Source organism: Idiotropiscis lumnitzeri, chromosome 16 (genome assembly GCF_059441095.1).
Source record: "Idiotropiscis lumnitzeri isolate Australia: NSW breed Sydney's pygmy pipehorse chromosome 16, RoL_Ilum_1.0, whole genome shotgun sequence".
In the NCBI taxonomy this organism is placed as follows: domain Eukaryota; kingdom Metazoa; phylum Chordata; class Actinopteri; order Syngnathiformes; family Syngnathidae; genus Idiotropiscis; species Idiotropiscis lumnitzeri.
The window spans coordinates 15,333,580-15,358,965 of record NC_142406.1 but is presented as its reverse complement, the minus strand read 5'-3'; the positions used below and the strand labels follow the sequence as shown (position 1 = coordinate 15,358,965).

At 46.2% G+C, this 25,386-nt stretch overlaps 3 protein-coding genes across 3 annotated transcripts in view; all 3 read right to left on the bottom strand.

The window, feature by feature from the left end:
- The window catches only part of macf1a (microtubule actin crosslinking factor 1a), a 98,739-nt gene extending 92,009 nt beyond the window's left edge, over positions 1 to 6,730 (bottom strand). The window contains 2 exon segments of the mRNA XM_088318247.1: positions 3,594 to 3,838; positions 6,560 to 6,730. Coding sequence (XP_088174373.1) covers positions 3,594 to 3,819 — 226 coding nt within the window. The 5' untranslated portion in view covers positions 3,820 to 3,838; positions 6,560 to 6,730.
- Positions 6,731 to 9,602: 2,872 nt separating this feature from the next.
- ndufs5 (NADH:ubiquinone oxidoreductase subunit S5) lies at positions 9,603 to 11,080 on the bottom strand. Its single transcript, XM_088319167.1, has 3 exons — positions 10,932 to 11,080; positions 9,950 to 10,169; positions 9,603 to 9,790 (listed from the first exon to the last, which is right to left on the bottom strand). The coding sequence occupies exons 2-3, from the start codon at positions 10,163 to 10,165 to the stop codon at positions 9,683 to 9,685; spliced, it is 324 nt and encodes a 107-aa protein (XP_088175293.1). The 5' UTR covers positions 10,166 to 10,169; positions 10,932 to 11,080; the 3' UTR covers positions 9,603 to 9,682.
- Positions 11,081 to 12,019: 939 nt separating this feature from the next.
- On the bottom strand, positions 12,020 to 25,039 carry rnf19b (ring finger protein 19B). The gene is made up of 10 exons (XM_088318628.1): positions 24,799 to 25,039; positions 19,057 to 19,922; positions 16,951 to 17,150; positions 16,043 to 16,187; positions 15,813 to 15,975; positions 15,617 to 15,731; positions 15,391 to 15,531; positions 14,638 to 14,827; positions 14,426 to 14,560; positions 12,020 to 14,030 (listed from the first exon to the last, which is right to left on the bottom strand). Exons 2-10 carry the CDS (start codon positions 19,698 to 19,700, stop codon positions 13,613 to 13,615), a joined length of 2,151 nt encoding a protein of 716 aa, XP_088174754.1. The 5' UTR covers positions 19,701 to 19,922; positions 24,799 to 25,039; the 3' UTR covers positions 12,020 to 13,612.
- Positions 25,040 to 25,386: the final 347 nt, after the last annotated feature.

Here is a 25,386-nt window from a genome sequence, read left to right as displayed (position 1 = left end):
ACGCGAAAAAAAAAGTTTTCCTTTCACGGAAACTTCACACAAGGACAAGCAAAGTGTTGCCAGGGTACTGAAAAAGCAATCTAAATGTCAGCGGCGCACACACGCTCTTAATTCCAGAGGAGTAACGTTTCATTTGCATAATCAATAATTAAAACGTCCGGCTCCATTTCATTTGACCCGAGTCTACTGGCTGTCAATTTGAGCGGCGGAGTTCATTTTTGAAAGTGTCATGAGAGTTACGAAACGGGGTGAAAGGTTGCGGGTCCGAGGGGGAGGGGGTCCCAACATGGAATTCTCAGTACTGGACGTTTACCCTGGCGCGCACGGCAGCCGAGTCGATATTTACAGCACAAACACAAGGTGACGGATGTTGGCCAGGGCGGGGGGGGGGGACGCCGTCAAAGTGCTTCCTGCGGTGGATCCAAAAGTACACAAGTGATTAAGAATAGGAAGAAAAGGGCAGCCAAAAGCAGAGCAGATGGAACTGGAGATTGTTTATCCAAAAATATGCGCAAGAAAAAATAAATAAAATCTGGATCTTGTGCTAAAGATGAGCTAAACTTGAGAAACAGCACCGACCAAGAAACATATTCAGTTCATTAAAAGTGAGCATTATCATCTTTGACCAGCTGACAATAACTCAATTTTTGGTCATTTCAAGGTCACGTAAACAAGGTTAAGTTGCTTGCTGATTCATCAGCACCACACTGGGTCAAGTCCCATTTCCAAGATGGCCGCACCCATGACACCAGCGTTCACTTTCTGCAAAAACATCCCAGAAAGTCAGCTTTCGTCCTGCTTTAAGCTCGGGTGCAAGTGCAAGTGCATCTGCGAGTCGGCGGAAGGGAATATTTAGTTATCACATTTCCTGGATAATTTGACTGATGCTTGGACTTAGACCATTATTGCACCAAAACAAATCCCACTTTGTTTCTCGTCTTTCGAGCACCCTAATTGGAATCTAACTTATGGAAATAAATATGATGACAGCACCTCAGGTGCGGAAACAATATGATCCCTGCATTAAATTTGGCAAAATTCCTAAATACGAGGAAAGGTTTTATTTCTGATCAATCGAGGACTGAAAAATAATTTTTATACAACTCACCACTATATTTACGCAACTTCAAAATCACTCTCTTGCCAAATAACCAAAATGGACAAAAACCACTTTCAAAATTGCTGCCAAAACACATGCCCAGCTGTCCCTAATAAAGTGACCCAAGCATGTTACCTTTATATCGTTCCAGGACATCTTCGTAAGCCTGAGCGAACTGCTTCTCCTGGGAGTGGTTGGACGGCAGCAGGCCGGGTATGAATCCAGCCATGGTGCTTTGAGGGTCGGACTACCGCAGTGGCCCGGCACCGCCGGCTGGCTCGTTCGAAGACTTCCCCGCCCCGGCGTCCTATTCACGGCATTTGGCCCGGTAAAATCCCGTCAATAGTCCCAAGAAAGAGTCTTGAAGGGTGGAAAATGTACGATGCCGGTTATATAAATGTTATCTATCCATCTTCAGCGTGCGGGTTGGTGCGAGCCGACACACGCTCAGAGCTCGGCGTCTCCCCCTAAGGAGTCCCCCCTTAAATAGACCCCCATCCACCGGCGACAGCTGTTACGACGAGGGGATGGAGCTCCAAGCCCACACGCCCCAAAAGAGACACGGCGAACTGGTTGTCCGTTTCCAACCGGGTACGGTGGTAGCGGGGCGGGGGGGGGGGGGGGGGCTATTGGGCCAAATTGTATCCGGACCCGCGCTTCCTCTCCCCGGCTGCGTACGTCAGCGAGCCGCCCCGGTGCTTCTTCCCAGCCGCGAATGGCCGCTACACACGCCGACTTGGGAATTCTCCGGCCGCCTTTTGAGGGAGGGACTCAGCTCGGCTTGCCGTGGCTGTCTTCCATCCCTTTCTGCCGGCCACGTCAGGAAGCGCCGACTCCGCCGCAGGAATCTCAAAGCCCGGCGGCCAAATGTGGCGACTAGCACGCTAAGCTAGCCGGCTGGCGAAGCGGGATTCGAGGAAAACTGGAACTCTAGCGTCCCCTGTGAGGCCAATAGTGGTATTACATGACCACGAGAGACGATCGATAGATAGATAGATGGATAGATGTATAGATAGATAGATTTAAGGATTTTTGCTGAATCTCATAATTCCGATTGCCCCTGGATGCCACACAAGTATACCAATTGAATTGAGGGTATATGCCGCCACCTAAAGGTTAAAAGATGGAACTGACGAATCTAAATCCATATGCATGCTTGCAATATTTGACTTGGTGACCTATTTGCTGTGCTGGAGCCTCCTGGACCAACTGTATGGCTTTCAGTCCTGTCGAGTAAACCATCAGAGGATAATCTCCATAAAGCAGCTTCGACAGTGAGCGACGCACAGATTATGTCATTAATCCAAAAGGGATTAACGTAAAGATTCATACATAATGCGCATTGTCGACGGCGTACATTGAGAAATGTCAGTGTCAAATACTATGACAGAGATGTGTCACATACACTCTTTGTCTCTCTTTGGCCAGTAGAGGACGCTTAAATACAAAAAATATAAGAATTATATATATATTATATCGTTAATGATGCGATTTGATTGGTGAGGCATTTCCACAAAAATATTTACTGCACTGTAATATTTCCTGCATTTTTTCCCCGACCATTACTGAGTAAAACAACAACAAAAGTCAACCAAATCTATCTTTCTCCACCACATTTCTCCCCCACTAAACCTCCCAAGGTCTTTCTCCCGGGTCTTATCCAAACTTTCCTTCCTTCCAAGGTTCACTTCATCATTCTTTCTCCTCAACTTTGCCTTGAAAAAGTCATTAACTCCTCCAATACTTTCTTCCCCCGCCCCCTCGCCGCTCATTCACTTTTCCCTGCCCTCTTTTTATACCCGTTGTCACCCTCGTCCGCCCTTTCATCACCATGGCAACAGGAGTGGGGAGGGAGAGGGACGCCACGTCACCATGGCAACAGTGGACGAGAGAGCCTGCCTGTTGAGAAAAAAAATGCTGCAGGCGGGACGGAGGACGCCTAAATGACACGCCAGCATGGACGTGGTTGGGTCCTGGTAATTTGCTGTGTCTCCGTCTAAATATCTGAGCTGTCAATCATGTGGCCTGCTAACGGCTTCCTGCTCTGCATTCCAGCCTTTGTCCTGGCGTGGATCAGGGTCAGCGCAAACACGGCTGAATGGTCCATGATACGACCAGACGCGAATAAGAGAGACACAATGAGGCTTCAAGCCTGAGCAAAGCCGACAGTCCTGATATGTTCGGACCACTAGTCGGGATCATTCTGCATCATGGGACCGCGAGGGCACGTTCAGGACGCTTGGGAATGACAACCTCCGTGAAATGTATCACCAGAACAAATTATTATTTATATTCATTATTTTGGGGGGGGTTTATTGGTGCTATATAAATAAACTTGCCGTGAGTCCAATAAATAACAAATTAAAAAGATGTATATTTTCAATTAGCTCTGTTGTTGCCATGACAACCTACCCAAATCCATCCCCACCGCACTGACCCAACATTTTTTCCGGCCAAACCGACACCGAGCAGCGCACATCCGCAGTCTCCTTACCTGCCACGCGGACCACAGCCCTCTCGGCGGGGTCCAGCACAGAGTCCTGGCTCCTGCGCTTGCGCCGCTCGTGTTTGGACAGGTTCCAGGGCAGCGTGTCGCCCGGCGGGCCGGCGTGCAGCGACGAGGTGCACGGCGAAAGCGAGCCCCCCGAGCGCTCGCTGCGGAAGGACGGCTCGCTCACGCACGAGCGCTCGCTGAGGGTGTCGTCGTCCGAAGACTCCATGGGGGGCGTCCGGCCTGCCCTGGGGGGGAGAGGAAAACAGAGTCATCCTTAGCTAGCTAGTATGTAACAACGAGGACAACAGAATGAATCAAAATTTTTTTTTTTTTTAGTCATGTTGCAAGGCCAAATTGGGTACACTAAAATTCGAACCAAAATCAATTTGATTTTGTATTTTGACAATTGTTCATTGTAACTGCGCCCTCTGCTGGATAAGGCAAGCCACTGCGCCCCGTCCTATGGTAGAGATTTATTTCCATAACTTGAGCAAGCAACGGAGCATTATTTTAAAAAAGGTAATTAATCACAAGTTAGAGTTTTAGAAAGAGGGAGCAGAAACAAATAAGTTTAAAAAAAACGAGGGGCGGGTCACATGAGCAAAAAGGTTAGAAGTTCATAGATGCGGTGAGGGGGATTATTTTAAAAAAAAAAACATGGCATTAATTACTCACAAAGTTCATTCGGAATCAGGAGATCATGTGACTGTAAGATGCAAAATCTGCTTCTAGTAGCAACAAGGGCCACTCGCTAGCTTGCAGTTAGCTCACCAGCTAACGCAGAATTTGATAAGAAATTAAGTTATTCCATTTTGAAATATGGCTGTCATATAAAATGGAAAGCGGTGTACAGTAAATACTTTCCTGATGCACTCCACAGGATGAAGTGAGCAGTGTGTGTGCACGTGCGCGCGTGTGCTAAGGGCACCATCCTCGCATCGGCAAGTCAATTGAGGAAGAAATCAATGCCAATGAATAGCCAGCAAAATTGGAGTCGTTTCCTCTTTCACAGCCACTTTGACGTCCCTTGTCTCTTTAGCGACGGGTTGCTAACATGCTAATCTGTCAAAAGGTGGCCGTTAAAATGCTTCAATGAGGTTAGCCGCAGTAAATGTGCTAACGTGTTTTAAACACTTGTAATGCTTCCAAAGAGATGTCAAAGATGGTCTTTGTGGACACGGGGAAGTTGCAGACTAAACATGGAGGACGTTTTTGTTGGATAAAACGTGGTTCGAGCGCCACTTCCGGAATGACTGTCACCATGGCGACGACACGAGGAGGGTCAACAAGTTTGGTGGCGCTTTGCAGCCTGGGAATTTGGGTATTTGCATTTTTGCTTCCGAGTGTATTTAGGTCTCTGGTTTAAGTTCTGGTGTGTGTTGAGGACTCTGTGTTTGGGTGTCACGGTTCTAGTTCTGTGAATTTTATTTTCCAAGTTCTGTCTTTGGTGTGCGAGTTTCTGAGTGTAAAACGGAGTGAGTCAGCGTCCGTGTAAAAATAGCAACGCGGTCGGGAAACTTCATAACCCGAACCCTGTCATTAAAGTTCTAATCGGGCCAGGGTTGCAACGGTGACATCACTCGCTGTCTGCCTCCACACATTCGACACTGCGCAGTTTTGTAGAAATGCCCTTTTTTTACCCCCGTGATCCTTCTCCGTTTCCTGCCACCTCTGACCCAAATTGTGGGGAAACGGTATCCTATCATTCCCCGTAAATTCTGCCTAGCAACAAGTGACCCTCTCGACCTGACCAGGAAAAAGAATTTGTGTCTGCTGAGCAGCATCTTCTAGATTGTTATTTATATTTTTTTTAAATGAGGGAAATCCGCATTTTTTCATTTGATTTTATTTCGAAAAAAATAGACTAAATTATATTTTAAAAATAATTCCTATTATTTGGTCAGGAGGTGCGTAAATTGAACTTCACTCCCAGTCATTTTAATTTATTCTTCAAATGTTATTTTTCAAAATGCAGAAATGCATTTTAAAATGTCATTTTAATGATATTTAATGTCACGTTTAATTTTTAATATTTCAATTAAAATTAATAAAAAAAAAACATTCCTAGATCATATGAAGCCAATTTGTAATTTTACTTGTTACTTGCATTTTTAATTTGAAAAATATATTTTTAACTTTTATTCTTTCCAATGGTGGAGAAAAATGCAAAAATGTTCCAAAGTCGAATTACCCTAAGCAGCATCAGTTTGTACTTCAATTTTGCAGCTAATGGTGAGTCCACTGTTGGGCTTATTTGACCGACCATCTGCTACTAAACTGCAGGAGACGAGCATCTCTCTGTGCCACCAAGCAAGCAGTTGGAGGTGACCAAGTTTGCCAGGAGGACTCCAGCTCCTCCAGCGACTGAAATGTTCCATGCTCTCACATGGACGAGAACGTGTCCCACTTGGCGTGGACGCATTCCTCTCTCTCGAATGTGCTTTGCATGAGTGGACATGGAGTCGGAACGCGAGGCAGAGACGGTGCGTGCATGACTGCAGCCTCTTTTGTCCACGCTGCCAATTGCATTTTTCCATTTGTGCTGGACATGTGCTCAAGTGCCTTCATAAGCCAAGTGTTGGGGAATTAATCTCTTCATTCAGTTCCGACTCCCAATTTTTGCAGCTGTGTAATGTGTGCAATGTCAAGGCTATGTGTGTGTGTGTGCAGTTTCCGCAAAATAACAGACTCAACAGTCCTTGGGTACAATTCCCATTGCAGCCAGAAAGCATTTCCTTGCACTGTTGTGACACATGAGGCTGAGTGATGGTCAAAATAATCAGCATCATGATGCAAATTAAAGGCCACTTCAACAACACACCACTCCTGTTGATGGCCACAATCCTAATTGAATTCTAATGTCATTTAAATGTCTCCAAAGCCATGCTAACTCATCTCCCGGTGATGCTAAGAACGGCAGCTGGCTGCTTTGAAAGCGGTCCGAGTGAGCTCCGCGAGCGGCTTACCTTCAGCGGGCAGCGGTGGTCCTGCTAGCCGGGCTTCGAGCGTGTTAGGCCGGTGTGGCTGGGTCCGCTGCTCCCCTCCACCTCCACCTCCGCCCTGCGGATGGATGGAGGGAGAATAATGCCTTCCGCTTCTCGTCTGCACCGGACGTGTTCGGTGGGAGAATTGGGGGGGGGGGGGGGGGGGGGGAGAAAAAAAAAAGCGAAAGTGGTGATGGTGCTTCCTCCGCCTCCTCCTCCGGAGCTACCCCGGTCACACGCAGGCTGTCTCCCCGCTCGGCTGCTTCCGTTAGACGGTTAACCCATGACGAGCAGCGGCCGGGCCGCGGCTGCTCGCGGACATGTCGTCTCGGGGGGTTGTGGGGCTGGAGAGGGCTTGTTGGGGCTCCTCCTGCCTCGTCATCGTGCGTGACCCAGTGCGCGTGAACGTGGACGATGCTCGCGCGCTCACGCGCACGCTCGGCGTCTTCCAGTCGAACCGTTTGCATGGAAGAGAAAACGACGGGAGCCGTCAAGGACAGACAGTATACGTGTTTTTATTATTATTATTATTTTACTCAAAAGCGAAACATTTTCATAAAAAAAGTGAAAAACTCTCACAAACAGAAACATGCAGACATCAACTGACATTTTGTTTGCTCACGTACACAAGTCGTCGTCTTCGGTGTGTCGGAGCGACGCTTGCAGACGATGTTTAGGTCCTTAGTAGAAAGTAAACAAGTGGAAGAATTTTAAATGAGGGGCACAAAAACACACGCGCGCACGTGAAATGCTCTTACAGTCCAAACTGAAAGATTATTTTACACACTACCGAACCGTGCTTTTCAGCGTTCATGAGCACATTCATGGGCATGTGCAATGTGTTTCACAAGTGGAAGTGAGTACGAAATAAATAAATAAATAAATGTGTGTGGGAGCGTTTCACTTGCGTGTGAGAGATCATCCTAAAAGATGTTGCAAGGGTCTTCTCATAAAACACAAGGCGTAATATGACGTCATCATCCTTCCTTTTTTCTTCCGGGATACTCACGCGCCATAATCTTGGACACTTCATCAGGTACACTTGCCCACTCGCAGTAACTGATTGAAATCTTGAAGGGTGGAAAATAACTGTGCTTGGGGGTTTTAGGTAGTCTGCACTTGTCAGGATAATCCCAAAATCTCCTGACACCCCCCCTTTTCCACCCCAACACCCCAGCTGAGAAAGTGACGTTCACCAGGATTAAGTGTGTTTTTAATTCAACCTCAATGTTGATCGCCGCTGATGCTGTCTGTCGATTTCTAATGCGGGCTAACTCCATTTTGGTCATTTTTTTTTCAAATTCGGTGCAGAAGACAGTAAAACAAACAAATACTGGTCAAAATCAAAGTTAAATTGTAATTGCGACATCTAGTGGCCAGTTCTTTTTTTGCACTCAGCACTTCTCCGAATTTATTCGAGCAACTTTGCGTTCACTTTCAATTTGCCAAGATGTTTTACCTTCATTACCTTAATTAATTTAATCTTAAGGAATAAAACTGACAACTCTCGTGAAGATAAACTGTTTGGGTGGGTAACAATTCTGAAACGATAGAAAAAAAGGCGGGGGGGTTATTTGTGTTATTGTGGCGCCATCTTGTGGCGTTTTTTAATAAGGGATTTTTGTAATACAGTTATACCCCTGTTATCGCGGTTAATGGGGACCGAGACCACCCGCGAAAACTGAAAGTCCGCGAATTAGGGGCGCACCTTCAAAAATGCTTAAAAAAATATATATATATATATATTTTTATATATATATATGGGTAGAGAGAGAGAGAGTGAAATTCATGTTACAACAAAAAAAAACAAATTATTATTAAAACTTATTTTTTTTATTCCCCAGCCATTATTTTTGTATTTATTCAATTACTTCTTTTTGTATTTATTGAAATACTTCGACTTTTACCTGCTGGTACGCCGTCCGGTGTGCCCTGTGAATGTTATGATCCTCCAGCAGAGCTGGAGGATTGAGCAGGACTCTCCAAACGAAGACACGGGAAAAAAGGTGGTGATACAAAGATATTTATTATAATCACAATATAGTCAGTGTAATCAGCGCGTCTCGCAGCAGCTGACGGCATGGCGCGGATCATGACAGTGAAATGAAAGGTGGCATTCTTCATTTATTTATTTATTCATTCATAACTGACAGCCTCACACTCCGCTCGTGCCCGGGCGGAAGAGGTGCTCCTATTCGGTTTAACTGTGACGCGAGCATGCCCTCCTCCTCCATTCGGTTAAACTTAGGGGCCGCTTGGCACCGCCCGTGCCCGGGGAAGGTGCTCCTATTCGGCTTAACTGCCACGCACGTCGGCCGGAGCTCTGGTACGGTCCGAACCGCGCGAAACGTCGCCCCAAATCGTGCCCGGGGGAACGTGCTCTTCTTCGTCCACTCTCCTCCTCGGTGCACGCCGGCCGTCTAACCGCTCCAGCGCCCCCTCGTGCCGCTCGGCGAAACTACAATGCCCCCGAATATTTTTTAGACCCGCGAAGCACTGAACCCGCGAAAGGTGAACCGCGAAGTAGCGGGGTATTACTGTAATTGTGAGTTGATTGTGAGTACATTGATAACTAAAATCTGTAAATTAGTTTTACTAAAATAATATTAGTGGGAGAAGCATTTAGAAAAATATTTGAACATGGTTGAGATACTTCAATTTTTTGTTTTGAGAATTGCTTGTGCAATACATATATTACCATGCCTTGTATTTTATAGCGATGACATTCCCACAAAAGAAAAATCCAACTGTTGCTGAACCTAACCCTTAATTCATAAATATCTATCAATATATTACATATATTATTGTTTGATTATGAATATTCGATGTGTTAGAGGAAAAAAATACAAGTGCAAAAAAACGGAGAAAATTCAACTTGCATCTTTGATTAAAAAAAATTGTAATAAATTGCTGACTAGTGTTATTCTAAATAGCATAATTTATTTTTGCACCTAACATGACTGATTTTAAACATTGTCCGCATTGTACAGCCATAAAAACATTCAAGGAGCGAAAAGGAAGTATATACGGAAAGACTTATTTTAATGAAGTAATTTTTACTGTACACAACAAGCATTGAGGTGCGGGTGCGCGAGTGGCGTTCGTTCACGGCTTGGACTGGCCCTCTTGGCCCGTGTGATGAGCAGGCGGCGTGTACGTGCCCTCCTTCATCATCTTGTCGCGCTGCTGGCGAATGGCGTGCAAACGCTGGTGCTGCAACGGCAAGAAAAACAAGTCCGAAAATGATCACACCCTCAATTCGCGTAGGAAATAATGCCCCATAGTAAAATCGTTCTTCACAAAAAAATTTTTTTTAAAAATTAAACACTCGGCACTCTGTAGTTGAAAAAAAGAAAATGCATGAAAAACTACCGTCTTCTTCCTATGCATGCACTCATAGAAGTCCTCAAACTCCTGCTGGCACTCTCGCTTGGCGCGGGTCTGCCCAATGCCGTGGGAACACTCGACCCACTCCTTCTCGAAGGCATGGCAGCGCGCCGCCCGCTGGTTGGGTTGCGGCCCGCTCTGCAGCAGCAGCCAGCGGTCCACGTCCACGCCCAAGCGCGTCTGCAGGTCCACGAACGGCATCGTGCTGAGGAACAAAATGGTTACATAAAAACAAAGAGAAAACACTTTTTAGTCATCATCTGTAAAGAAACACAAGTAAAAACGTTTATTAGTTCTGGGGGTGATGACTTAAGTCGGTTTGGAAAATAACATTGGTGGTCCGGTTCCAAGAAAAAAATTACACAATTTGCCGTGACCGGCTTTGACAGGCCAATCGCTGGAGCAAGGAATTCAATCTCTTTCACCGTGATTACAGTACTCACAAAGTCTTCAATTTGTTTTTGTCTTTGAAAATAATTCACAGCCTAACCCCAACCATGATTAACTATCAACCGTTTCTAAGCTGCCAGGACACAAAAAATTGCATCTTCTATTTCTTTAAATGTGGAAAAATGTATCAACAATGCAGAGCGTATAGAACTCCATCACTGCAGAATTTGTGTTCTATGTCGCCGATTACAGTCCACGGCAACATAACAAATTTTTATGCAAATTTCCTTTTTTGGATTCAGACTGCAAAACGTAAGGTCCAAACGTCATGAAATTATATATTACAACCACTTTATGCACAAAAAATATTGCATGGCAGTCTTAAAAAAGTCGGCTAGCGAGTCTGTTAGCACGCCAGCTAGCCAAACATTCCCGTCAATGACAGGTCGTGCTAACAGTGAGTCGAGTAAATGTTAAACGAAAACCTCAAGTAATGCTCAACCGAAAGCCACACGACAACAAACAACTCTTACTTGACTTTAGAATATTGACCTAAAACGGAATTCAATCATATTACCGTGTATTGTATACGTCAATTTAACCTGCCTCCGGGTGTTGCGTTTTGCTTTGCGACTGTCGAATTCCTACTGCCGTAAAGGGAAAACGTAGGTCGCAAAGTGAAAAGATGTGTCGCAAAGTAAAAACAGAGGTCGCTGCAGTGAGAATGGCAAATGAAGTGAAGTGGTTTTGGGATTCTAAAGTGTGGTTGTATAAATATTGATAAATAAATAAATAAATGAAAATGGATGCATGGGATAAACTACATAGTAAATAATGAAACACTGCTTCGGTAAGCATCAGATTGTTTTATTTTCCCCACCAAAAAAAAAAAAGAGGTAATTCACAGTCCTGTATTTGCGTCTTCACGCCAGGGTGAGACTTTTGACAGTGACAGGAAGTACACGAGCAGTTTTGTTACACTCAAATATTGCTAAATCTATATTGTTTTCATCCAAACATCTCCAATCGTCGCCCGGTCAGTCAGGTACGGGCCCGGGCCCGTAGTACATTCGAGTGGTTTGTCTCAGGCAGGCAGAAAACGAGTGAAAAGTGCAGCAAATGAAACAAGCAGCTGAAGGCGAAAAGAAGCTACTCGGACATGAGGAACATTCCACGCAGACTCAAGGAAGCGTTTTTTTTTTTCTTTTCTGCACAGGCAAGCACAAAACTGAGAAACAATTCAGGCCAGTGAGAATGATTAAGACGACCACCAGTGTTCACCTCCAAATTCCAATTGAATGCATACAAAACAAAATAATAAAACAAAATCCGTGAATCACAAAATGGCTTTAAAAAAATACATTTTGGAGTTTAACACTTCAGTCACATCCAACATAAAAGGCATCCTGGTGTGAGCTTGAGTTTGGTTGTATGCAACTTCAGAGGAAATGTCTCACATACACGCAGTTTAGTGGCTCCATGAGCGAAAATGTTTTTCTTGTCTATGGGCTCCCCCCCCCCCCCCCCACACACACACACACACACACACTCTCTGTGAAATGTGTTTGTACGTGTGTTCTATTTTTTTTCATCCTTGGTTGACCAAAGGATGACACAAGCAGTTATAAGACAACTCGGAAGTGTTTTGAATTGTACGTGTGTGTGTGTGTGTGTGTGTGCGCGTGTAAGGGGGGGGGGGGGGTAGGAGGGGTACATATGTCTCCTTTAAATGCAACCTCATGATAATGATCAAGATGGTGATGAGTAGCCCCCAAAAAATGAAAGACAAGTTTGAGTAAAGTGCAAAAGTGCGCATCCAAAACAAACATTAAAAAGACAATATGCTAACCAGTTACACGCGCACGCGCACAGTGACAACTTCTGGTGTGTGCAAACGTCCATCAAAATAATTTTTGTTGTTGTCAACAGAAACTAATACAGCGCCACCTTGAGAAACAAATTCGAGTCTGTAAAATGATTTGAATCTTTCCCAGCGACCCCCCTTAAAAAAACAGCAAAAACATTTGTAATGTTTTTTTTCCTATAAGGAAACTCGTATCGTATTTTACTTTAGAAAAATATATATTGAGGTGCAATGATTTATGAATAACTAATTGAATATCAAATTATTCACAACGTTGACTCAAAATATAACATTTGCCTTTACTCTGGAAAAGAATAATTAACATTTTTGACTATTTTCAATCACTTTACGTTAATGCATTTTTTTGCACTGGCAATTAAAAATTACGTTTTTTTTTTAAAGGTGTGGAATCATGGATGACTAGACAAAATATCCGATTATTAAAATAACCACTGCAGCCCTAATTAATATAATTGTATAAAATGTAAATAAGTGGTTTGCGCATCACAATGAATTGTCTCTTTCTGGTATGCACAACTCGGCCACCAGAGGGCAGTATAATACAGTCATGACTGCTCTCGTATCTCACAAATCAACTCACAAGTCAATGCAAACCTAAATCGGCCTGCATGCATCTCCAAAACCTCGCAGTCGGGTCGCTTGTATCTCAAGGCGCCGCTGAATTGTCTGCCAGCACCGCCAAAAGTTTCGAAGCTTTTTGTTTCATTCTTCTCACATCACGTTCTCGACTCATTAACCAGCGTGGTTGTCATCTATAGAAATGTCTTTTGTGAGTTGGTTGTGCGTCATGGTTAATGATAAACCTTCCACACCCGGCTCATGCGCACTCATGCACACAGCAAACAAGTTCAATAGAAGGGAGGAGCAAAATAAAGCCTCACACACACACACACACACACGCACACACACACGTTAAACACATGAGAATTGTCGACTCACGCCATGGCTGTGCGCCACGTTTCACTAACTTGTGTGTAAAACTTGTACCGCTCATTTTTTTTCTCTTCTAAGTCGTAGCCAAGGCATTTTTTTTGCCCCAGGGAGTAAACGCGCTCGTATAAATCTCAGAGGTAGAACTCTGACAATGAGGAGATTGTCAGCCGGACACCAGGGTGGTGTCTGCAGGAGGCAAAAAGCAGCAAAAAAAAAAAAAAGTCAGGAAATGACTCACGGGGGGAAAAAAAGGGGAAGTCAGAATGTTTGTTGTGCGTTCCTGAGAGCTGTTCTCGATGGAAAGACATTTGAGCGTTGACTTGATATTCAGTCGGTCTACGAGTGCGCCAAAGTGTCTTACCCGTGAGGACAAAGCGAGAACGAGTAGACGTCAAGAATACGGAATAAATGTGAAACGTCTTTCCAAAGCTTCCGGCATCTCACACGTACAGGACGACGTTGGCGTCGGCGGGACAGTGAAGGCCTTCGGTGGGCGTGCTCAAGGCCCGGCACGAGGCGGCCGGCGCGGGCGGCGGCCCCTCGGGCCGGGGCAAGTCGCAGTCGTCCGACGTCAGCTCGGCGATGTCGTCCGACTGCGTGTCGGACATCTCCAAATCGCTGCGGATGCTTTCGGGCTGAGCCAGCGTGACGTCGCGGAGGCCGTCCTCCTCGTCTCGCACCGAGCCGCCCGGCGACATGCCCGCGGCGCCGCCCCGTCTGGAGCTGCAGTCCAGCGGCTCGTCCCCTCCCGAAGCGCCGGCGGCGGCGGCGGCCGGGGTTAGGTCTTCCTCGCTGGTCAGGCAGAGATGGCTGGGTTTGGTTTCGATGTCCACTTGGATTTCCAGGTTGGTGCACTCCCTGAGGACGTCGCCCACGGCAACGGAAGAAGACAAAGTGAGGATCTACATCATAGGTGTCAACCTATGGCCGGCGGGCCAAATTTGGCCCACAGTGTAATTATATTTAGCCCGCGAGGCTGAACCAAATGTTTGACATTCTATAAAAAAAAAAATTGCATTGTTACGTATATGATGATAGTAATATTTAAAAATTATAATATTAAATAAAAAAATAAAAGTTTTATTACATTAATAAAACCACTTACAATAAAAAAAAAATCTGCATTTACATTGTTTTCAAAAAAACGAAATGCTGGATGGAGAATCCAAGTGGAAAACAAAATTCTAAAAATAAAAAAAATTTTGAACCCACATTTATGCCACGAAGAGTGTTTTAAAGGAAAAATCCCGTACCTGTCCGGCAAAGTGTACGAGGAGATGATGGAGCCGGCCATCCCGCGCGTGCTGGCACAGTCGCTCCCCGCCCCCAAGCTGCCCGTCTCCTTCTGGGCCGACTCCTTGGCCAGCTCTCCCGCTTGCACCTCCAGCCTGGAGCGGCGCACAAACACGTTCGCGTGTCAGTCTGACTTGATCGCAAAACCTCGTCCAAGCGCCGTCCTCCTCACCTGCTGTATTTGCCGCCGCGGGCGCCCAGGGCGCCGCCGGCCAGCGTGTTGAAGTGGGGCGTGTCCCCCACGGTCCCCGGCACCACCGAGAGGCCCTCGCTGGGAGAGGTGGTGCTCAGACCGCTCACCGCACCGTCCAGGCTGCTCTCGCCCAAGCTTGGAGATTTCAGAGCTCGCCAAGCGTCCGCCACTGAAATCCACAATTTTACGGAATTATGTTACAAAATATCGTCTTTGGAAAAGCTGTGGGAGGGACGACGCGACTGAGAGCGTGAGAATACACACTACATACATTTATTCTGTTTTATGATGCGTTTTTTTTTTTTTTACTTTTAAAATCTAATTTAATGATAAAACACATTTGAAATGGTAAAAACAAGTAACACACAATGTAACAAAATCCACCAGTTTAACTAAAAAAATTGGATGAAACAAAAATAATAGTAAAAAAAAAGTTGAAAACGGATTAATGAACAATATTCTAAACACAATCAAAAATTTTTCAAAAAAGTCACATTAAATAAAAATGTTTCACACCAAATGAAACCAAAAATAGTTAAAAAAAAAAAAAAAAGCTAAACATTCTACACAATCTAATTTTTTTTAAATAACTTGAAAACAGAACAAATTTAATGAACTAGATTATTTCAAAAATGTAAAAAAAAATCATAAAATATTAAACCCAAATTAATGGCCAGTCATAAAAAAAAAGAAAAAATCCGATTTATTCTCTCCAATGGTGTCGGTCCTCACCTGTGATCGGCCCATCGTCCTCGTCAAAGTCGATGCGCACGCCCCGCCCCTTCCCTCTGCTCACGCCGCAGCCGCCTCCTCGGCACAGCGAGATGGGCACCACGCCGTAAACGTACGCCAGCATGATGGGCACGCCGATACCTGACGAGGGACGACAAGGCCGCGCCGGGCTGAGCGCGTGACAAACTTTCAATTTGAAACCAAACAGATGACGCCCGTCGCTCACCCACGCTGACGGCGGCGATGACGGGCGCCGTGAGGATGGACAAAGCCACGCCCCCCGTGATGGCCAAGTTGCGCCGGTGGCGAGACGTCTTCTTCAGTTCGTAGTGAGCGTGGATCTGCGGCGCACAAAAATAAAACTTCACGTTCCGAAGAAATTCCAGCATCAATTTTAAAGGTCAACTCTACGCGCTTCTCACCTTGCGTCCAACATAAACGGGGATGCCGATGACCATGGCGGGGATGGCGATGCCGGCGATGAGCGTGATGCCGACGGGCGCGCCGATGAGCGTGCCCAGCTGCCACAGAATTTTCTTCTTCCTGCTCCACGGCTTCTTGCCCCAGAAGGTGCAGCCGGACGGACTGCGGATGACGAAGGAGGCGTGACGACCGAAATCTAATCTCATCTAATACGGACGAGGATGGCTACCTGAGGTAGTGCAGGTCCGAGATCTCCTTCATGCACAGCCAGCAGAACTCGCAGCCGCACACGGCGCACGTCATGTGATTGCAGCTGCCGTCGTTCATCTTGATGATGTAGGCGCCGCAGCGCGGGCACGGCTTGATGTCGTCCGCTACGCGCACACGCGATCACGTGAGACAAAATGGGTCAAACCAAATGCAACATCTCAAAAATAAATAAATAAATAAATTCAGCAGAAAATGTTGATCGAAGTGAACAACATGTGTATTCATTATTGGGATTTATTTATTTTTATTATTTTTTTATTTTTATTTTCATGACTTCTGTGTTGTCTTACACGTACACAAAGTGCTTATTTATATAAAAAAAAATATTATTATTACAGCAGCAGTCTGGATTACTAAATCTGCATTTACATGAACAAATTCCAATCTGATCTGGAAATTAAAAAAAAAAAAAAAAATCATATATAATAAATGTCATTCAAAACGAGCGCTCCTTGGAGGAGGTAATGGCGGACGCTTCAGCAACCGACTGGTTTTCTAAGCATGTAAATTGTTTGTTTGTTTGACATCTGGATGCTGGAAACACACCTGCTGCCCTTTAAAGGTCACGATGGCCTTTGAGCTGAAAGGTGTGTGTGTGCGTGTGTGTGCGCATTTGTTGATGCTCCCACTCTCTTTCGTCTCACTCGCATCCTCACGCTTTTTTATTTTTTTATTTTTAAATTTGTCTGTGTACATGCTTTAAAGAAAAAAATGCAGATCTTTTGTTTTTGTTGTATATTTTTCTTGTTCTCCAGAAAGGTAAAAAAAATAAAAATAAATAACTAAAATACGTGTGCAACTATGCAAACTTTCTAAAAAAAAGTCACGACATGATAATTGTTGCCGCTTGCTGTTGGAGAACCTTACCTGGTCCCTGCTCCTGCGTGTAGCTTGGCGAGTGGGTGCTGTGCGTGTGCAGCGACTGCGCCCTCTGCTGGCGGGCCGAGTCGCACGTCTGGTTGGGGTGCCAGGCCTGCTTGCAGTGGTAGCAGAACTCGGCGCCGCAGCCCTCGCGCCGGCACACCAGCCGGGGGCAGCTGGCGCAGCCCGAGGCGATCACGGCGAACCTGCACACCACAAATAAATAAATAAAGCAGACAAAATATGGACAGCAGTGCATATAAAAAGTCTACACACCCCTGTTCAAAATGCTCCTTTTTTGCTGTTATTTTATTAAAAAAGGTGAACGTTTACAATGTGTCAGTGTGGTGTACGGGAATGCTGGTGAGCTTGCACACCGACAGAAAGATGGATTTCACACGAAGGCGCAGCACACACACACATCACGAGTAGCTGTGAAGACAGACACTCACACGCACACAACAATGTCCCGAACGCTGATCTCTGTTAGTGCGCGCTGATGTGTTCAATGAAGTCCCGTTCCCCTTGGCAACGCTGCCTCTATTTTGCATCCACAATCGCCATGGCAACTGACAGCCGCAGCAAAAGGCCCACCGCTTCTCGTTGATAGGCCAGCCAACAGACACATTGCCGCGCTCAGGCACGCGCGCCGATGCGTTGCGGATTTATCGCTCGGAACATCCAGCGAGATCCAGGTATTAGTGTTCGGAATGTTTCAGCTCCGCCTACGCCGGGATGTCTTTTGGGTGCCGTTACAACTACGACTTTTAGAGGTTTCCCAACACATAGGCACGACGAGAAAAAATTTGATTTAAGGACACGAGGGCAGGTCACTTGTCAATTGTGGAATGCGGACCTCCACCAAGGCTAAAAATGAAGTCTGAAAACAATGTTGTGCACTCCAGTCCTGTAGGTGGCGGTAAAGCGCATCACAAAGTAATAACATGCTTTTTTCAAATTTTTTTTTTCCACGTCATTGAGATTTGTGTGATTTCGTTTTGACACCGCCCCTGCCCCTCCCCATCTGTTCGGCCAAACATGGGTTTTCCGCCCGCGACGGAGAAAAAGTGCCACCTGGTGCACGGCCTTGCGTCGTGTCGTGTCACGTGGCCGCAGCTGCTGCCTGCGCGTCCCGGCAGACTTGGTCGACGGCGCGCGCGCGTCGGAGAGGAGTGAGTCAGCGCTGGCGTCAGACACGGCACCATCCTTCAGAGTATTGAGGTCAACAGGCGGGCTCGCCGTGATACTGCTGACGCACGCAAGCGAGCAAACCTCGCTTTGAGGTGTTTATCAGGAAAAGGATTGCGGACGGAATCTTGAACTTGCTGCAACACTCTCTTGTCCAAAAAAGGGCGAGCACACTTTTATGTTCAAGGGTCATGTCTGTTTTTTTTTTTTTGAATGTCTCAAATATTTTATTTGGATTCTTAAAATGCTGTACGCGTGTAAATGCTGACGGGGCCTTACGTGGCCCATGCGCCATACTTTTCCCACCCTCGCTTAGTCACAGAGATGAAACAATCGTCTCTCACGCCTTCCAGTAAGCTGCACCAAAGCCATGACTCCTCCTCTTTCTTCTTAACCTCCAACACCAGGTGTGGGCAAACTACGGCCCGGGGGCCACAAGTGGCCCGTTAAATGTTTTAATCCGGCCCGCCGAACTTGAGAAAAAAAATTAAATGAATAAACCTTGTTTATGTTTTATTTTCTATTCATTTTCATTCAATTGCCACGTTATTTTTTCATAGTAGTAAGTCAAAAAAATACGAGCGCTTGTGCAACTTGTGTCCTTATCAGATCCGGCCACGCTAACGGAAGCCGACCTGAAGCAACACCGCGGTGAGAAATCGTCTCGATTCCAGATTAAAGCAGAAAGAGGAAGGTGACTGACGGGAACAATTTGAATTGCACGCACACAAAAAAAAAAAAAAGTGTGCCGTCATTTCCTCCACACTTCCCGTGCGCTCATTGGGACTTTACGTCGTGACAAACTCGCGCACAATCAAATGAGAAGATGAATGCATTTAACGGATTGTTTTTTGTTTTTTTTTGTTATAATGCGTCACATTGAGACAAATGAGATGTCTCGCGTCCCCCGAGTGTATTCCTTACCCGCAATCGGGCGCCGGGCACCACCGGCAGTCGGGGTCGGAGGCGAGGCATCGGCGCAGCAGGAACTCCTCGTACTTGTCCAGCAGGGCGGCGTCGTCCAAGATGTCGGCCACCTGCCGGGGCGCCAGGCGCTCGGCGCACTCGGGGCAGCTGAGCTGGACGCGGCTCTCGGTGATCTCGATGCGCAGGTACTGGCGCAGGCAGCACAGGCAGGAGCGGTGGCTGCAGCCCAGCAGCTCGGGCAGCTGCTGGGCCGGCTGGCGCACCAGGCACAGGGGGCACTCCAGGAACTCGCCGTCCTCCGACGGAGCCTCGCCGCCCAGGGAGGCCAGGCCCGATGAGAGCCGCCTGGACGGCGTGCCGGGGGCGACATCCTCGGGGGCGGCGGGCGCCGGTGCGGGTGGCACCGGAGCGGCCGGGCTCAAGGCGGTAGACGGTAGAAGCGGCAGTTGAGCGGGGGGCGGGTGGGCCGGCGGGGCGGCGGCCCCTCCTTTGGGGCCCTTGGCCGCCCGGGAGCCACGCTTGCCGTGGAAGAAGCTCTGGAAGGAGATGCGGCGTCGACGTTTGCCAGCCGCTCGGCACTTCGGGTTGGGGACGCCGCTCAGCGACGAGTGCGGCGACTCCGAGTCCTTCTCCGAGCCCATCGTCAAGCCCAAAACAGTCAGCGTTGGATGCGAAGAAATAAAAACTCCTCTCGGGGCCGTTCAGGACGAAAATAAAAGACGACTGAAGACTTTTTCTCCCGCTTTGAACATCTTCATCTCCCTCGTTGATGATTGGCGTCGCTTTCAGTCAAAGGGGAATCCACAAGTTGAGAGCGGAGGAGACCCGTCGTGGTCCCGGCCGCCGGCTGCACGTCTCTCGCTCTGTGAGACAAAAAAACGAGAACAGGAAGTTAAACAAAGAGCTCGCGACGACATGCACGCCCACTCGCTCGCTTCCGCGGAATTCCTTTTAGATTCAAAATATTTGTATGCGAGAACACGCCCGATACGGCCTGTTCCGTTATTTGGCAGCGGAAAATTCCGATCACAGATTTATTAAAATAAATAAATAAATAAAATAAAAATCCTTTTGGGTCCCTGAAATACTTGTAACAATCAAGAAATGTACACAACTTGTTGCAGCCAATGAATTGGACTGACTCTTTAAGAACTGGTTGAGAAATGCGGAAGGAAATTAAAAAAAAAAAAAAAAAATTGGGCAAAAAAATAAATAAATAATTGAAATGCCGAATAAGAAACCGTCTGCTCTTCAGCGTCGGCATAATTAAAGTGGCAATTAAACGCGTGACATCATCCAATCAAGAATTCATGCGGGGAAGCGAGCGTCTTCCTTCCTTCCACTTCACGCGGCGCTACCGGAGCTGTTGCCACGGCGACGCCCGCCACGAGCGAGGCAAACAGCGGGCCTCACTGTGACTCTGGCACTTAAACACACGCGAAAAAACAGGCGTGTAAAAACGGCGCACACACACATATAGTAAGACAACATGTGTTAAATGGAACACACGGATGTTTTTTGTCTTTTGACGTTGTTTTCAATTATTTTGTTAAACGATTGATATATAGTAAATAGTCCTAAAAAAAAGATTTGAAAAAAAGATGCTGAATTAATTTAAACAACAGTTTACATACACCTGCTACACACACACACGCCTAAAATAACAACAATACGGTCGTTGGTGGTTACCATGGCAACTCCATCGCCCTCAAGGTCAAACCGTGGGGTTCGACGTACAACAAAAGCCGAAAGGCCCAACATGAAGTCTAATAAATACACGCACGCGCGCAGGCCTGCCATCTGTGATTAAAAATAAGATAAATAAATAAATAAAACACCTGACGCCATTTGCGCTTTGATTCCGACAAATGTTTGTACTAGTGTGTGTGTGTTTCTGGATGTGTGCGTGACGCTTTTGGATTCCGTTTGGCAGGCTGATCAAAACCTCACAGCAGGCGTCCTCTCGACAGATAACGGGCCTCAAATTGCCGCTATTTTACACTTTAATCGGCTGTCATTGAAATTCAACAGGTGTGTATGACTGCACGCACGCACGCACACACACACACGCACACACACGCGCACAAACGACAGATGGCGCAACAAGTGTCAAGTACCACAGTCAAATTGCGTGTCTCATAACAATAAGCGATCTGTGACTAGGCAAAAAAAAAAAAAAAAAAGGCAAAACTCTCGCGAGCAGTCATCATTTTGTGTCAGTTTCATTTTTTTTTACTAAACTTTATTCGCACGAACGACGACTAACAAATTGTCTCATTTTGGTGATTGGGAATGGTGAAGTGATTTATTTGGAATCTGGAGCTTCACGTGGTGCAAAATGTCCACGAGTGAGTCAATAAGTGCGGCAATTGCGCTGCTATTTGGAATATAATGCACGCTAATAAATCTTATGTGTGTGTGCGTGTGTGTGTGGCAGATGGGTCTGAACAGGATGAGATTCAACCACATACACACTTTGTTCCACACTTTCGTCCTCCCACTCTACGGCTGCTCTATTCGACACACACACACACACAGATCGTTATCTGATGGACGACGTCAGCTTTTGCGAAACCAAAACTAAGAACATTCCCGTAACATTCTGTGTGATTCGGTTGAAATTGAATTTCATCGGATGGGCGAGACGTCATGCACAACACATTAATAATAAAAAATAAAAAAATCCCAATCAGCCGAGCAATTGATTGCCTCTTTTAACATCCCTACCTCTGAGAAAGAAAAAAAAATCAACCTATTACAGTCACTAAAGGACAAACTATTGTAAAAGAGTCAAATGTTCTGCCTCTAATTCATATCTTTATTGTTGTATAATTGTTCAGCCGATTAAGCGTTTCTCTGAATTTTGTCCGGCCGATTAATCGGTTCTCTGAATTTTGTTCGGCCGATTAATCGGTTCTCTGAATTTTATCCGGCCAAACATTGGAATTGGGCAAAAGTAAAACTCTGGTTCGTCGTTAAAGGACAAAATGGCGGCTTTTTACTGTCGCTAAAACAAACATCCCGCCGCCGAGATTGCTCTTTAAGATGCGTCATAACGGCAGCTCTGCGAATGAAGCGTCTCGGCTTTTAGAGGACCTCAGCGAGGGTCTCGAAGTGGGTCACCAAGACGGAGAAGCTCGGTTGTTCCGATGAATAATTCAAATGTTTTCTGCACCTCCCGCAAAAAAGGTAAAATGGCGCTTGCGATTGGTTTCAAAGGGAGTTCTTTGGTCTCAACGCCAAAGAATCCAAACGAGGACGATTTTCATGTTTCACGTTAGCGGCGGTCGCACCAAAAACGGATGTCAAAACGCGTCCATTCCAAAAAGAGCTCGAGACGGTCAAGAGTTGGACGCCGTTCCCGTCCTCGTGTCTCCGGCTCGGTTAAATTCATTACGCGACCTCGTGTGCTGGCAAACGGCCCAGCCGGCTTTTTTCCAGCCTTCCTTTTTCTCCCCAAAACAACTCGAATCAGTCGGAAAATGTTTCCAGAAGAAGTCAGTGTTACGAGTCCGGAGGAAAAGCACGTTTTATGGCGGAATATACATTTTGGATTTGAATAGTTTTTAGGAAAAAAAGATTAGGATATAAAAATTAAAAAGCAAAGCACAAATTGGAAATTTGATTCCAATTTGCCTTGCAGCTATTTTCACTCCGAGAAAAGATTAAACAATGAGAAGATTTTGATTTTTAAACACGCAAGGATTTTTTTTTTTATTCGACTCAGTTGCGGAAACTGCGAAAATCAATTAAATACGCAATTTAATCACATTTCAAAAGTAATGCTTTGAAGTAACAATTGTTTTTTTTTCCTATTTCGGGATGTGAAAATCAGTCTTCATCTTTGTGCAAGCTGACATGTCGTTGTAGCGTACATCTCGACGCAAACGATCCGTCAAACAACCGCTCGATATTGCCTCCATCTACCTCTAAAATCAATCGGCAGATAGTTCATCAATTTATTATTCGATGATTATCTGTAGTTGAAGTTATTAGATCGGTTCTGTCCACCATCAACATTCTCCATGTCTACAAGAAAAGCAGCGCCCACACGGAAAGCAGTAAATGTGCAAGCAGAGGCCACAAAATTTCGGTTGTGTGTGTGTGTGTGTGGGAGCGAGCGAATGGCACTCTCCCAACACACACACACACACACCTATGACTGTACTTTGGAAATATCAAAAACGTCCAAACACCAAGCGGAAGGTTTTCAGCTTCCTTCAAGACTTTAAGCAGCTAAAAAAAAGTGGTCGGAGTACCCCAGGGATTGCATCTGGAGCCTTTTCACTTTCACACCTATATCGGATGCTTTTGATTGGCAATATTCTTAGAGGAACAAAACACCGGGAAGTCGGCTGGATCTAAAGAGCTGCGAGGATTTTGCACAATGAACGGACGCGCACACACACACACAAAGCGTCCGACAAGCGAGTGTGTAATTATCCTCGACCGTGTGTAACGCGAGCCATGCTACGGTGGAAACCCGACGCGCTTCCGCATGAGCTCACTGCTCTGATGTTTCGGGGGGAGGAAAAGGAACATGTCAGGAAGCAAACGACAAATGAGAGAGAACAGATCTCCGCCAAGTCGGAACAATAAGTGTTCAACTTCAAAGAACAACGCAAAAGTGGCGCGGAATTTACATTTGGATGCCGATTGTGAGTGCCGCAAGTGCTTGGATGTGTTGCTGCTCGGTGTGCGACGAAATTGCAGTTGCTTGAATGTTAAACTTCAAGTTTTTTGTGAAACATACATTTGCATAACGCATTTTTTTATTTAGATTTAAAGACGCACCACATGTGTCTGAACTGGAAAATGTCTGCTGCGCGTTCCAGTCCAGCTGTGCTGCTGAGTTCACGTGTGAATTATGTATTGTGTCTCCTTCCCTGGAAAAACACACACACACACAAACACACACACACACACACAGGGAGCGAATGAGAGGACCGGAGAGTATTTTGGGAGTGGCACCACGCTTGGAAAAGCTTGGAAAGGGAAATTGACAAGGGAAGGGCTCCAGCTGGATGGAACGACATGCGAGGCGATGTCGTCTCCAGTCATCTCGTCTCTCCACACGGATGAGGACAAGTCGTCCCGGTCACATGGATGACACCGAGGACATGTCTGTCCAATGAGGACATGTCGTCTCATCATATTGAGATGTTCTCGTTATTTTGTCTCACCACAATGTTGTGTGCAGTCAGGAAATCTGTCCACGCATGTCAAGCCATTTTGTCTCCCCTCCTTGGCATGTCTCTGGTCGTGTTGTCGTCACACACTTGAGGACACGCCGTCTTTCTCGGTCTCATATCTCGACAACGAGGACATGTTGCCTCTCCAGAATGATCAGATGGAAAAGTACGCAGAGTGAGCTTATGTGGACAGAGTTGTCTCCTCAGAGGACATGTCTCTGATAGTGTAGACGGAGCTGGACATTTTCACATCTTTGTCATCGCGTCTCTCGGTGGAGACATGCCCGTTCAAAGTGTGTCGACGGCGGGCTAATGATGTTGCCTTTCCAGTAAGGACATGTCGAGGCACGAATCGGTCACAGGTCTCCTTAGCATCCTGCCTGCTCACGTTTGCTATGCTAGGACGTGTCCGTCGCCCGCTGACGCATGACTCCGGGGAAATTACACGAAGCGCCCCCGCGGGAGGAAAAATGCCGCTTTTTCTTTTTAATGTATTTGTTTTTTACATTTTATACGTCAACAGCAACAGCGGAGAGACTTCACTTACCGACGCGACGAAAAAGGCGTCTTTCGCGGGCTTCCACCGGGTCGCCTGTTCTTCTCAACCTGAGGACGAAAAAAAAAAAAAGCTCCACGAACGGCAGACTCTTCCTGCTTAGATAGTCCGACTCTCGGTAGCTGAAAGCGCCCTGAAAAATCGCTGCTCCCCGGTGAGCGGGCACGATGTTCTGGTGTTGTGTGATAGCCGCAGCTCTCTGTCTCCACCCCTCCGCCTCGTGACGTCACGAAGGAAAGCCCCGACCCGTGACGTCACCGCGAGGGCCATACACAAACCACGCCTCCCGCGAGAGAGAGCACTTCGGTGCAAATTGACACAAGCGGCGGTTTATAACCCCCAAACTTTTAACTATCCCGTTCGCTCGCGAACTTGTTCCCAGCGCCGATTTAATGTTTGTTTATAGTAGATTTATGGGACAAATATTTAACCATATACACAAGCGTGTTTGGGTTTGGGACGTAGGCAAAGATAGAAATTAATACATTTAGGTGGAGGTGTTGTAATAGTGAAATGAAGTGCCTTTTTTTAAATATTTTGATTGTGAGAGATTTAAGACTTCAAGAAATATGCAGGTAT